The sequence below is a fragment of the Lampris incognitus genome, chromosome 4 (assembly GCF_029633865.1).
Source record: "Lampris incognitus isolate fLamInc1 chromosome 4, fLamInc1.hap2, whole genome shotgun sequence".
In the NCBI taxonomy this organism is placed as follows: domain Eukaryota; kingdom Metazoa; phylum Chordata; class Actinopteri; order Lampriformes; family Lampridae; genus Lampris; species Lampris incognitus.
In genome coordinates this window covers 42,915,765-42,929,464 of record NC_079214.1, presented here as the reverse complement: position 1 = coordinate 42,929,464, position 13,700 = coordinate 42,915,765, and the positions used below count along the sequence as shown (strand labels likewise).

At 43.2% G+C, this 13,700-nt stretch overlaps 2 protein-coding genes across 4 annotated transcripts in view; one reads left to right on the top strand and one right to left on the bottom strand.

Moving 5' to 3' along the window:
- kifc3 (kinesin family member C3) overlaps nt 1-7,328 on the top strand; it is a 53,613-nt gene extending 46,285 nt beyond the window's left edge. Inside the window, exons 18-22 of one of the 2 annotated variants that reach the window (XM_056278178.1) lie at nt 2,119-2,348; nt 2,861-3,010; nt 3,614-3,740; nt 5,074-5,120; nt 5,644-7,328. In XM_056278178.1, the coding sequence (XP_056134153.1) occupies nt 2,119-2,348; nt 2,861-3,010; nt 3,614-3,740; nt 5,074-5,120; nt 5,644-5,652 (563 nt within the window). In that variant the 3' untranslated portion in view covers nt 5,653-7,328. The remainder of the gene's footprint in view (nt 1-2,118; nt 2,349-2,860; nt 3,011-3,613; nt 3,741-5,073; nt 5,121-5,643) is intronic. The other variant, XM_056278179.1, reaches the window with a different exon arrangement.
- Nucleotides 7,329-8,080: 752 nt separating this feature from the next.
- The window catches only part of katnb1 (katanin p80 (WD repeat containing) subunit B 1), a 37,249-nt gene continuing 31,629 nt past the window's right edge, over nt 8,081-13,700 (bottom strand). For both annotated transcript variants that reach the window (XM_056278181.1, XM_056278180.1), the window contains exons 8-20: nt 13,295-13,410; nt 13,069-13,137; nt 12,808-12,958; nt 12,400-12,587; nt 10,715-10,857; nt 10,567-10,617; nt 10,337-10,401; nt 9,956-10,210; nt 9,713-9,862; nt 9,528-9,604; nt 9,349-9,423; nt 8,979-9,095; nt 8,081-8,819 (exon numbers count right to left, since the gene is read on the bottom strand). In XM_056278181.1, coding sequence (XP_056134156.1) covers nt 8,684-8,819; nt 8,979-9,095; nt 9,349-9,423; nt 9,528-9,604; nt 9,713-9,862; nt 9,956-10,210; nt 10,337-10,401; nt 10,567-10,617; nt 10,715-10,857; nt 12,400-12,587; nt 12,808-12,958; nt 13,069-13,137; nt 13,295-13,410 — 1,593 coding nt within the window. In that variant the 3' untranslated portion in view covers nt 8,081-8,683. The remainder of the gene's footprint in view (nt 8,820-8,978; nt 9,096-9,348; nt 9,424-9,527; nt 9,605-9,712; nt 9,863-9,955; nt 10,211-10,336; nt 10,402-10,566; nt 10,618-10,714; nt 10,858-12,399; nt 12,588-12,807; nt 12,959-13,068; nt 13,138-13,294; nt 13,411-13,700) is intronic.

Here is a 13,700-nt window from a genome sequence, read left to right as displayed (position 1 = left end):
AAACTGAAATATTGCATGTACCTAATTATTCACACCCTTCACTCAGTACTTGGTTGAAGCACCCTTGGCAGCGATTACAGCCTCAAGTCTTCTTGGGTATGAAGCTACAAGCTTGGCACACCTATATTTGGGGTATTTCTCCCATTCTTCTCTGCAGATCCTCTCGAGCTCTGTAAGGTTAGATGGGGAGCGTCGCTGCACAGCTATTTTCAGGTCTTTCCAGAGATGTTCAATGGGGTTCAAGTCTGGGCCACTCAAGGACATTCACAGACTTGTCCTGAAGCCACTCCTTCATTGTCTTGGCTGTGTGCTTAGGGTCGTTGTCGTGTTGAAAGGTAAACCTTCGCCCCAGTCTGAGGTCCTGAGTGCTCTGGAGCAGGTTTTCATCAAGGATCTCTCTGTACTTTGCTCCATTCATCTTTCCCTCGATCCTGACTAGTCTCCCAGTTCCTGCCGCTGAAAAACATCCCCACAGCATGATGCTGCCACCGCCATGCTTCACTGTAGGGATGGTATTAGCAAGGTGATGAGAGGTGCCTGGTTTCCTCCAGACGTGACGTTTGGCATTCAGGCCAAAGAGTTCAATCTTGGTTTCATCAGACCAGAGAATCTTGTTTCTCATGGTCTGAGAGTCCTTTAGGTGCTTTCAGACAAACTCCAAGCAGGCTGTCATGTGCCTTTTACTGAGCAGAGGCTTCCATCTGGCCACTCTACCATAAAGGCCTGATTGGTGGAGTGCTGCAGAGATGGTTGTCCTTTGGGAAGGTTCTCCCATCTCCACAGAGGAACGCTGGAGTTCTGTCAGAGTGACCATCGGGTTCTTGGTCACCTCCCTGACCAAGGCCCTTCTCCCCTGATTGCTCAGTTTGGCTGGGCGGCCAGCTCTAGGAAGAGCCCTGGTGGATCCAAACTTCTTCCATTTATGAATGATGGAGACCACTGTGCTCTTCGGGACCTCGGAGGTCCACAGACAATTCCTTTGACTTCATGGGTTGGTTTCTGCTCTGACATGCACTGTCAACAGTGGGACCTTACATAGACAGGTGTGTGCCTTTCCAAATCATGTCCAATCAATTGAATTTACTACGGGTGGACTCCAATCAAGATGTAGAAACATCTCAAGGATGATCAGTGGAAACAGGGTGAACCTGAGCTCAATTTTGAGTGTCATAGCAAAGGGTGTGAATACTTATGTACATGCAATATTTCAGTTTTTTATTTTTAATAAATTTGCAAAAAATTCTACAACCTTTTTCACTTTGTCATTATGGGGTATTGTGTGTAGATTGATGACAAAAAAAAGAATTTAATCCATTTTGGAATAAGGCTGTAACATAACAAAATGTGGGGAAAGTGAAGGGGTGTGAATACTTTCCGGATGCACTGTATCTCCATCTGTTATCCAAACCGCTTATCCTGCTCAGAGTTGCGGAGATGCTGGAGCCTATCCCAGCAGTCATTGGGCAGCAGGTGGGGAGACACCCTGGATAGGCTGCCAGGCCATCACAGGGCGACACACACACATTCACACCTAGGGACAATTTAGTAGGCCGATTCGATTTTTGATGTAGAATAATACCATTTGATTTTGTATTTCAAAGACTAAATGACAGCCTATCAAAGTAGTGTATATCCCACCTTCACCAGCAACCCATACCTTCCCCAGCAACAAGGTTGAGAACCCTTGCAAACAACTCATGTGGTGCAGAAAAATAGGGTTTAAAAATTGCATAAATTAGTGTAGATAAATGCAAATTAATGTAACATCATTTGGAAATAAAGACTCAAGAACATGTAGATGAAACAACATATCCTGTGAAGGAAGAAAAGGGGACACTGATAAAATTTACAGATATGCTGCAACATGAAGCTCAACAGGGTCTACTTTCCCCACTGATTCTGCCAAGCCTGTTCCCTTGGCTGTGGTTTCGCTAGATAGTAGGTAGGGACAGTGGGAATCTCGTTCATCCATTCATGTGCATCCCTAGTTAGATGCCTCAATTAGATCAACTCAAACCAATGAGAGAAACTGCATCATGTGGAATCTCTCATATGGAATGAATCTTATTAAAGAAATCGGTTTTCTGGGCTTTTAAGTGCATGCATGGTTTGCTGCAGGAAAGCTGAACTTGGTAGACCTGGCTGGCTCGGAGCGCATCGCCAAGTCCGGAGCAGAGGGCAGCCGCCTGAGGGAAGCTCAGTGCATCAACAAGTCTCTGTCCGCTCTGGGTGATGTCATCAACGCGCTGCGGAGCAAACATTCCCACGTGCCCTTCAGGAACTCGCGCCTCACCTACCTGCTGCAGGACTCTCTGAACGGAGACAGCAAGACGCTTATGATGGTGCAGGTGAGAGGGTTTTTAGGTTGTTTTCTTTATTCATTCATTTCCAATGATCAGAATCCATTTCATTTTGCCAAGTAAGTTTTAGCATGATGGGGAATTTAACCTGCTTGAATTAAACTTGCATTGCTCACTGTAACCCTTAGAAGAAGAAAAAACAAATTAAAAACAATATAAGTAAGAATGTCAAAAATAATATAATTATATAGCATCAAGTGCATAACTATGTGTTAAAGGTTGCAGATTAGAATACTGGAACACTGAAACTAATCCTTGTTTTAACATTGTTTTAGAAGAGTGCTATATAAATAGAATTATTATTATTGTTATTATGTGCCAATTTACTTTGGTATGTAGAGTGTTAAACTGTCAGTCTCTCCATAGAAGAGGTGGTGATTCAGGTCTATGTATGAGGTGGCTGTTTGACAGTTAAAAATGTCAAGTATGCCGTGGCGCTGTGTGATAAGACGTTGGCAAGCTTGAATGAAGTATCACACAGGCAGTCTCTCCCTGTGCAGGTCTCCCCACTGGTCTCCAACATGAGTGAGTCCGTGTGCTCGCTGAAGTTTGCCCAACGTGTCCGTACCATCGAGCTGGGTTCTGCCACATCCCACCGGAGACACGAAAATTCTTCCACCTCCTCTTCGCCGACCCACGACAGTGTAGAGGTACAGCAATCTAGATGTATTGGGATCGGTTGCTCCAGAGAGGAGAGTGCAAAGAACTAAAGGCTCTGCCAGGAACAGGGAAACATGTGGTTGATATATTTAGGAGCAAGCCCATGGAAGGGTTAAAAAAAAATGGCACAAGAATAATAATAGTCTGCTCTAAAAATGACAGTGCACCAATTCAGAGACTGCAGGACAGAAGTGATGTGAGCTCTGCTTACCAGTGTAACCTCTTGCAGCAGCATTCTGTTCAAGTTGTAGTTTGCTTATCACCATTTTGGAGAGGTAGAGCACGATGCATTACAGTTCTCCACGCCGTTAGTATAGAGAAGGTATTCAAGAGTTTTTCTGCCTGCCGAGGAGAGGGACAGTCTGATCTTGCAATACAGGTGTGATTATATTTTGTATGGTAACGCCATGTATGAGTATACTCAGTGTGCATGCCCAGCTGCTGTCAGCCCAGTTAAAAACAAAACGGATGAAATGAAAGTCTTAATGGTAGGAGTTGATGATGTTGGAGGCTGTTTAAAGAAAAAGTCAGTCAAAAAGTGTTTTTAAGGAGGGGAACACAGTGTTGACCTTTGACCTCTTGACCTGTTGCAGCTGGACTCACCTCCGGTGACTCCAGTGCCCCTCCCTATCTCTCGAGCCAGCAGCGCTGGCTCCACCCTGTCCTCCACCTCCCGCACCCCCAGCACACGCAGGAGGTCCCAGTCCCAGCTCTCAACAGGTAAGGACATAAACACACGCATACAAAAAAAATAAATAAAAAATACACACACCACCATGCATTGCACATAAAAGAAGTCTATGAAGCTAGTTTTCAGTTTCAAGTTTCATTGGCAACCAAGTAGGTTTACAGATACTTGACATTTTATCTTGGGATGTTTAACATAAAAACACAAGTACATGATTACTTAAATTAGGAGAGAAAGATAAGATATAAGAAAATCGAACAGTCTTAATTTAAATAACAAAAATCAATTTCTCGTGTGTCCGGGTAGCGTAGTGGCCTATTTTGTTGCCTACCAACATGAGGATCATTGATTTGAATCCTCGTGTTACCTCCAGCTTGGTCAGGCGTTCCTACAGACACAATTGGACATGTCTGCGGGTGGGAAGCTAGATGTAGGTATGTATCCTGGTCGCTGCACTAGCGCCGCCTCTGGTTGGTCAGGGCACCTGTTTGGGGGGGAGGGGGAACTTGAGGGAATAGCGTGATCCTCCCATGCGTTACGTCTCCCTGGTGAAACTCCTCACTGTCAGGTGAAAAGAAGCAGCTGGCGACTCCACATGTATTCGAGGAGACATGTGGTAGTCTGCAGCCCTCCCCGCCTCAGCAGAGGGGGTGGAGTAGCGACCGGGATGGCTTGGAAAAGTGGGGTGATTGGACAGGTACAACAGGGGAGAAAAAGGGGGATTTTTTTCTTTTAAATCAATTTACGATTATCAAGGCACCTTAGATTATCAACGGAGATCTCAGCAGTATTTCCCACAGGCCTAAAATATACTTGTGGTGGTAGTGGGGTGGGTGGTTATGTTAAACTGCTTCACTGTTTACTACTGTTCTCACGTCCACCAGTACAACTCCTACCAATGGTAAAACACATCACAGTTGAGTGGATATACAAAGGCATGCTTTCTTTCATGGAATTTGAAGTGACTACCAAAGTCAGAGAATAATTATGCAGAATGCAGAAGGTCTGTGCAAAAAATCCAAAACAAAAGCAAAATTGTCAAATTGGGACTCTTGTGGGAAACACTGCTTAGTATTTTACAATGCACACACACACACACACACACACACACACACACACACACACACACATACATACATATGCAACCATGCATTGGTTATAGCAAAAGTCTGTGAAATAATGTACCCTGAACTTTGCCCCTCTGACATGCACACCAGATAATTCTGGCTGTAAAACTGAAGTGTTGGTATTATAAACCACAAACACTCACTCACACACTGACCGGCTTAAGGCATGAATGGTCAGTCTGAATCGATTCATTCCTCTGTGTGCTCTGATTTTGTGGTCTAATTGGTTGGTTTACAGACAGACAGGTAGACAGAACCAGCCCATTGGTGGGGGACAGTGGGCAGGTAGGTGGGGTTTGTTCTCATTGGTTGGTAGCTTGGCATGGAAGTGCTCAGCATGGAATGGTGCCCAGTGCCCACAAGTCACCTGGTCAATGCCCACCTTTCTAACACCCCTCCCCCTACACCTCTAACCCAGAAAGTTCCACAAGCTTTTGTTTGTCTATCTGTAAAACTCATGCACATGTTGGACAGGGCCCATGTGTGTAGTGTGTACCGTTTGTGTTTGTTAATTTGCAGAATGTGCAGCTCGGTGTCGTGTGCTTGGATGCTTGCGTCTCATTCCTTTAAGGTTTCAACTCTCTATGCTTAAACAAATGTTGTAAGTGGGAGGTTTTTGTTTTTTTTTAAGTATGAGTGTATGGCTGAATCTGAATGTGCCACCTCGATCTTTGTGCTCATTTCTGGTGCTCCATAGCTGGGTTAGGGATTGTGGTGATGACTTGGGGCCTTTGGAGAGTAATCACTAATAAACCTTATCATTGCTTTGTTGAATGGGCTCTCAAAGTCTGATTTCCCCTTTCTGCAGGACGACTGAAACTCACAGCCTGAGGGAGCCCTGATGGAAACATCTGGATTAGGTACAGACAATGAAGCTGCAGCTGTCGGTTGCTGGATCATCTGAAAGTGGGCTTTTAATCAGCACCCTGACTGACCAGCCAAGATTTTGTTTCTGGGGAAATCTGCCAGCTTACCTGCCTTTCGCTACCCATCTCACTCGCCGGCTCAGTTGCTGACAACGACTTGGAGAATCATAGGTTGACTTGTGTTTGATGGAGAACGGACTGATCAGAACTTTATGTACAGGCCAAACTAATCATTTGCCTCATCTCCTTGCTGTCTATCTGATGGACAGCTGAGACTGGAGGATAAGTGGCTGAACTTTCCATATTTCTCTTTGTAATTAACTTGAGAGGCCACCTGCAGCAAAAGGAAAAGTTAAAAGGACAATGACTTTTGTCAATGGCCATTTAAGGACTCCTCAATTGCAGCACTGCCCGAAAAGACCCAAGCATCCTCTCCCTGTGTGGGCTACAGCCCCAATGACTGTTGGATAAGCTGTCTCCAACCCTAAAGTGACAGAACACCGTTAGTGAAGTGCTATTCTTTCTTTTTTGATGCTCCCAAAACAACATATTCTTTCCAATCACAGTATTTCTCATTTAAGTTGCACTTTAAACTTTCAGGTTGTTTTCTAACCTACAATTCAAGTTATGGTTAATTATGCATAACATGGTATGTATTTAAATGTTGGACATGCTTTAATCCGAAGGCTCTCCTGGTTTCCTTACAGTCCTCCTTATTCAATCAGGGTACTCCACTGATACCATGCTGGGCGTATTCTGTGCAATAGGACAAGAGCAATATGAGCAAATATTCCAATGTGTATTTTTTTTTTCTTAGAGTAGAAATTCTCAAAGGCAATACACAATATCTGCCTCAACACTGCATGGAAACTTTTTTTTTTATACAGTGGACATGAAGCTAGACATGTACACACAACCTCTCTGCCAGACAGGAAATGCCATTCTTGTTGTGGAAAACGGCACCTTGTGAAAGAAGTCACCTCCAGCATCAGAACAAGGAGATCTCAAACCCTCAAAAGTTGCATTTAACCTGGTCTCGGCATTCACAGAACCATCGCTGAATCTGTGTCGAGAAGCATTTTCACAATACGGCAGCGAGCTAACTTAGCTAGCAAGTGACACCAGTCCTCATGCAGAAAACACATGTAGCCATTAACCTAGTGCTGAGCTGTGAAACGAGAGGCGTGACAAACCGTCTTGTAATGCACCAATGTCAAATAGGAATCCGATCAACAACCGAACTTGTGTCTCCAGTGTTACTAACCTGGAGTTCACTCCAGATCCAGTAGGATCAGAGAGAGGAACGTTAACACATTGGTAGCTGATCATTGCTTGCTTGTAGTTTGTTGTAGATTTCTTAGTCATGTTTTTGTAAACCCTTTTTAATAAACACTCCAAACCTAATGAATACTAGTTTTTCCATGTTGACTATGCAGAACAAAGAAAAATCCCTTTTTAAAATCCAGTAAAAGGGACCAGGTTTAATCGTTTTAATACTTGGCCCTGATTAAGGGATATTTAAATTTGTAGCCCTACATGTGGACATTAACATTTAAGGTGGAGTCACCTGTCCCCCTGGAAGACACTGGGTAGATTATTGAATGAGTGCAGCCTCTGAACATGATAAATGTATTAAGATGACACTATTCCAGTCAAGCCTCGAATAAGATTCACCTTATGTAATGTAACAACTTTTTCATCTAAAAGTAAAATCCTACCTTCTAAGAATTTAAACAGATGTATTAACAATTGATACAGAAATTCAGGATCAGAGCATTAAATTAGTAAATTTGCATTCGTAGTTATAAATTACATTTTTTCATTATCTAGATCAAGGTCAAGCGTACCTATGGGCAATTTATATGCCATGCATATCTTCGGACTGCTAGAGGAAAGACATAAAAACCAAGGGCCCAAGTGCTATGCGACAACAGTATTAATCACCACCCTGAGATGCAGTCAGTGCATAGCTTTAGCATCCAACACAACTCTCTCCATAATCCTTGTTTCTTTCCTCTTTAAAATATCCATTTCGTCATACTGTGAGAGCCAATCACACTCTGGCTAACTTGCCCTGCTGGGGGAAAAGGAATCTCAATGGCAAAAGTTTGTTTTGCTACTTTATTTAAAAAAAAAAAAAAACATTGGTCTGACATGTTATCAGTACATTTAAGAGTGCACCTAGTACATTTAAAAGCGTGCACCTAAGTCTGTCAAGTAGCGATGGTAGAAAATGACTGAAAACATTTAAACAAAATACAGTGTCATCTAGCCCATGCCACACCATATCGCCATCCTCTTAGGGCTTTTGTGCAATCAGAATGTGAACAAGTGTTTTGACAGAAAAGTGTTCTATACCTTGCACATACTAGGGTTTTAGTCAAAGTTAACATAATAGTTGACTTGTTAGGCCACTTGACTGTCCTTGTTCAAGGTAAAACAAACCTGTTCGATGACTTGCATGTAAAACATTTTCGTACATTAAAAATATTCATACATGAAGTCCATCTCACAAACCCATTCTGTGTAAGGCCTTGGATCAGCGATGTCCAACCATGTACCTTTTGAGGTTCATGTATGCAGGAATTATTCTAATCAAAGAATACACCGACTGATTTCAGTTATTAGTATTAATTCTGTTATATACATGGCTGGCTTGATGGCACATGGTTGGACATTGCCTTGGATCAAAGTGTCTCATTGACAACCCAGTGTAGGGTTAGTGCTCAGAGCTTCAATACAAAAGGAGTTGTTTCAGTAGGCAGCTTCTCCAGACGTGGGATTCTTCAGCTGCATCTGAGTGGATTGTTCTCAAATCCAGCAAAACCCGTGAGTTCGTTCCACCAGTTCATCCTGATGCTTTTTAAGTGACTTGATCATTCAGGAAGTGAGGGGAGGCAATCACAACAGCACATGTGTCTAGGTCCAGGTCACTCACTAAGAGTAACATCTTGGGTCAACACAGCACTTATCCAGCTGGTATTAGAAGTCCAGTGGAGCCATGAGCAGCTGCAGTTCTTTGAAGGCACTGCCGTGGCGGCCCACCTGATCTGCCTTGTTTTTGACCACGTTGCTCAGGTTTTTCAGCTGTTTATAACAAGCCTTGCACTTCTGATGTCTGGGAACAAACACAAACATAACTCATCATCTGAAGAATCATCTGTGAAATTCTTCAATCCACTTAAAATGAAAACTTAAATTTGTATTACATATAGCATTTAACTTGGGGGGGGGGGCGCATTTTTAGGGAACCAAAGTATCAGGTGCAGAGACTAACCGCTCTTCTCGTGTGATATCCACACCAACAGATGGTGGTGCTTTGAGTGTGTCTGAGATGAGGGGCCAGAAGCGTTTCAGGATCAGCCTCAATGACATGCAGCCCGTCTGCACATAACTGATAACAAAAAACATGTCCTTTACATTACAGGGTGTCTGATACGACCCATAGCTGTTTTGCAAAAGCCATTATGTGTCCTTGCAATTAAGGAATTCTCTGATTCTGAAAAGACAATTTAATGAGCTTGGCTCTTGACTCTAAACATGGTAAAAACCACTATCTCTCCAAGGTAAAAACATTTAGGAACCTCAGCAATTTCGGTCAAAACTGCATAACAGATTTTGTCAGCTGCACTTCCAAATTAACCCACCTCTCATATTTGCTCTGCAGTAACTCCTCTATCTGAGAAAGGATGGATGTGCACAAGTCTAGTTTCCATAGTGACCTGAGACAAGAGACAACTGCAAGGTTAAAACACCATGCAGTGAACTGAAAACACTTTTGTTGCTCAATATGAGGCATCTGTGCTTGTGCACGAGGGCCACTCACGGTTTAAGGTTGACAATGTTGAGAATGTCTACGACAATGGACAGGTCATTCATGGAAACAGCGGTGTCCAGGGAGGTCTGAGAAAGAAGAAGCAAAATGTCACAACGGAATCCTGAAACCGCATACAGCATGTTTAAAGATTCTATCAATACATAATCATTTGACTTCAAGGTATTAGTAGTTGCCTTGACGTCTCCGCTGCCCCACACAGCTCGTACAGTCTCCAGGTTTTTGTGTCTGCTCGTTAGCATCACACACATGGTGTCGTGTCCCTTCTTGATTTGGGACAGAGCCTCCTCATCACCCAAAACACTTGGACGGTTGTTGGTTGAAGCCTGCAGAAGGAGTCAGGAAAAGGGGAGGTTTATCTTGTGCGTAGGCACATGGAGGTTAATGTGTGTGTGTTTGGTGCCTGTGTTTATCCTTACTGGTAGGAAATCTGCCACGTTGAGTCCTATTGGCTCATTCCTGGTGGACAGGATGATGTTTGGGTGTGATTTGGTCTTTGGTGCAGCGGCAGCAGCTTGAGCTGATGGGCGGGGGGGAAGGGCATTTGAGATGGAAGGTCGGACAGCTGGGGTGGCTGCTGTGGGGATGGGGAGAGGCCCAGAAGAAACAAAAGTGGGCTCCACCCTCTGGACAGGGGTTGATGAGGCTATCGGGGGGTTCTTCAACTGGCCGGGCTGTGGAGAGAGAACAGACAGACACACACCATCAAAACTTTGTGCACTATGAAAAATTAAAGATATATTTTTAAACCACAACAACAAATAAATACAAAACTAAATCCAAAGAGAAAGTATGCTTACCATTTGCTTGTCAGGTACAGGTGTCTCAAAATCCCTAACTTGACAGGCTTTCACCACAAAGCTCTCTGAGAGACAAATAAAAACAGAAATTTAAAATAAAAAAATAAATAAAAAATCTTTGTTTCATAGCAGACCAAGTAAAAGTCATTGGCTTCTCTTAAATCACTGATTTAAGTGATGACATGTTTTCAAATCTGGGGGCAGGGATACAGGGCTGTAACTCCACTCACCATCCTCCAGGGGTGCAGGGAAGGGCTCACTCATCTTGGGAGGGGTACGTGCTGACAGAAAAAGAAACAAATACAAATACAAGTCCATAAAGGTTAAAGTTAACCAAAAATTTGGATCTTAACAGCACCACATTGAAAGTAGCCCTACAGATAGCGTTCTTTGGCTGAAAGATCTCTTTGTAGTCCTCGGCATTGCGGATCTCCGCGCTTGACTCCTTCTCGTCCTCACTGCTGGGGCTCCGTCTCTCACCCTCAGGGCTACGCCTGTCACCCTCCAAACTCTTTTTTACCCTTTGGAAACAGTGTAGAGGACACATTGCTGCACAAATTACACCAACATTCAGATGCCTAAACACTAGATTCCTTAGCCAGAGTTGCTATGTAATTATTAGTGGGTTATCTGAAAGCTAGCACTCATTTTGTCATTTTCCTCTATATTATTTTCTCCTAAATCACCAGACACGACATTTATTCATTTGGCAGTCATTTTCAAATGATGAAAATGTCAACAAAAAATAAATTTGAGCATTATCAACTGGCATCATAGAGCGCCAAATAGTAATCATATAGCCAAGTGTGCATGTCATGTCAATTGCATTGGTGTAAATGTGCATTAGGTCATCAACAGGCAGTGAATAGGAGAATCACAACACAAAGTAGATTTACATTTCCACATTCAGTATTACAAACATATCATTATCACAAGTGCATATGATATCAAGTGCAGAATAGAAGAAGGGCATGAGAGTAGACAACAGTAATAATAATCATACATTTAATAATAATGGCACCTAACTTGGTAAGGACACAATAGCTAACACCAATAACAGTATTGGATGATTCATAAACTGGAAGGTGCCACTAGTCAATTTATTAGTCTTGCAATTAAGGATTAAGGTAGGCCTGGAAAAATAAAGTTTTAAGGCCTTTCTTGAAGGAAATAAGCAAGTCAGTAGAACTAATATAGGCTGGGAGATTGTTCCATTTTGGGGCGTAGTAAGAGAAAATTCTGGATCTAGAGCTTGTCGCTTTTGTAGAGGACACAGGTGGTAGCCAACCAGAGGCAAAATGAAGAGGCGAGCAGGAGGGTACATTAATATGGTTTTGGAACCAGAGCTAAGTTCATTGCAGTAGTCCAACAGAGAGAACTAAAGTCTGCACCAGGAACTGGGTAGCCTGTTCTCATAGCTATGATCTGACTGTCTTGATGTTACATAAAGCAAAGCGGCAGGAATGGGAGACAGCCATAATGCACTCAGAGAATGATGGTTTGTTATTAATTGTCACACTGAGGTTCTTTGCAGAACCAAATCATTTTATTGTTAATGTAACGAGACTGATTGCCATGTGCCTGGTGATGGAAGGATGACCAGTAGCTCTGTTTTGGACAAACTGACCTGGGGATGTCGTTCCCTCATCCATGTAGATTTGTCAGTGAGGCAAGCAACAACCCTCGCTGACTTTTCAGTGATGCCATCCAACCAACTAGTGCTAATACTTAAATGAAGCAACTCTGTTCAAACTTTAAACTACTTTAATGTGCAGAAATATTCAACTTTTTGATGTTCTGTATATTTTGGGAAAATATGACTTAACATTTGGCAGAATATTAAGTCTTGTAAGGGGATTGTTCCATCAACCACTGCTTATGATAAACTGTCAACAGGTTTCTATGGGCTATTTCCTGAACTTAAAACCACAAAGTAAACACTTGTAAACATCTGGCAACAATTTAGCAAGTGCTATCTAGCTTAACCAATATATTCATAACAAGTGGCTGCAGGCTCCAGGGTAAAGGACTAGGAGGGACTGCCTCTTGCTGGGTTGTAGTACCTCTGAGTGCTACAGGTGGTCATGGGTCGCTCGTAGTTCCGTCGCAGAGTGGACTGCTTTGGAGAGGGCTCTGTGAGTGGCTGGTCATCCTGGATAACCCCTTGAATCACAGAGCTGCCAGCCTTCTTCACCCTTGTCAGATCCACCACATATGAAGACACGTTGTTCAGATTGTGTGACACACCAATCTGGGTAGGAGGGGAGAAATGGGGAGACGACATGAACATTGGGGAAAGGTTGAGAGAAAGAAAGGGTGAGAGGGTGATACCAAAAAAGATCTTGTGGAGAGCAGGCAGAAAGGGAGCAAGAAAAGCACGCAGACCAGGTTTTAAACAAAGTCAAACTAAACCTATAAGTCTTAATAACTGGAAACATGATGCTTTTAAAAGCATGGATGATGCCACACACCAGCTGCTGTTTGCAGACAGCTATGTCTGCCACCTTCCCCCAACCCACTGGCACCACGTCAAAGCAGCGGTCTGGCTCCCAGCCGTACACACGCAGGCAGTCCACAGCCCCGCTGTACAAACAGCAGCCATCTGGGCTGAAGAAGATGCATCTACAAAAGGAAGGAGGCAGGAAGGGAGATGAGAGAGAGTTTGTTCCTTGCCTTTGAATTTAACCATATACCAGTAGAACAGATAAATAGGAAGGTACTGTGGCATGTACCTGACTGGCCCAGCCTCTCCCTCTGAGCCAATCATCTTGAACCTCTCCAGATCCCACAGCTTGATTGTCCTGTAACATGTTCAACAGAGTTAGGAGACACCATTCTATACGGCACACACACACACACACACACACACACACACACACACACACACACACACACACACACACACACACACACACACACACACACACACACACACACACAGGTAAGGCATTGTTGTACCTATCTGAGCTGCCAGAGGCCAGCAAATACTCATTGGGGTGGAACTGGACAATGTTGACTGCTGCAGTGTGAGCGGTGAATTCTGTGATCATCTTCCCTGCTGTCAGGTCCCATAGCTAAGAAAGTGGGGGGAGAATTAGATTAAATTCACAATGTCAGTGAGTGGCGTACAAATAATGTGACTTAAAAATGTTGAGTGAAGCTGTCATAAAACAGTTTGTTTAGCTTCGTCCTTGGTGTCAAAACAATTAAGAACATTCACGCCTCAAGTATCTGGTGGTGGCGGAGATACATCACTTAAAATTTCAATCGAAATCAAGAAAATTGACATTTTCTACCAAAACAACACAATTTGTACAAAATGTGTAGTGAATGTATATCTGTATTTTATCCATCCATCCATTAT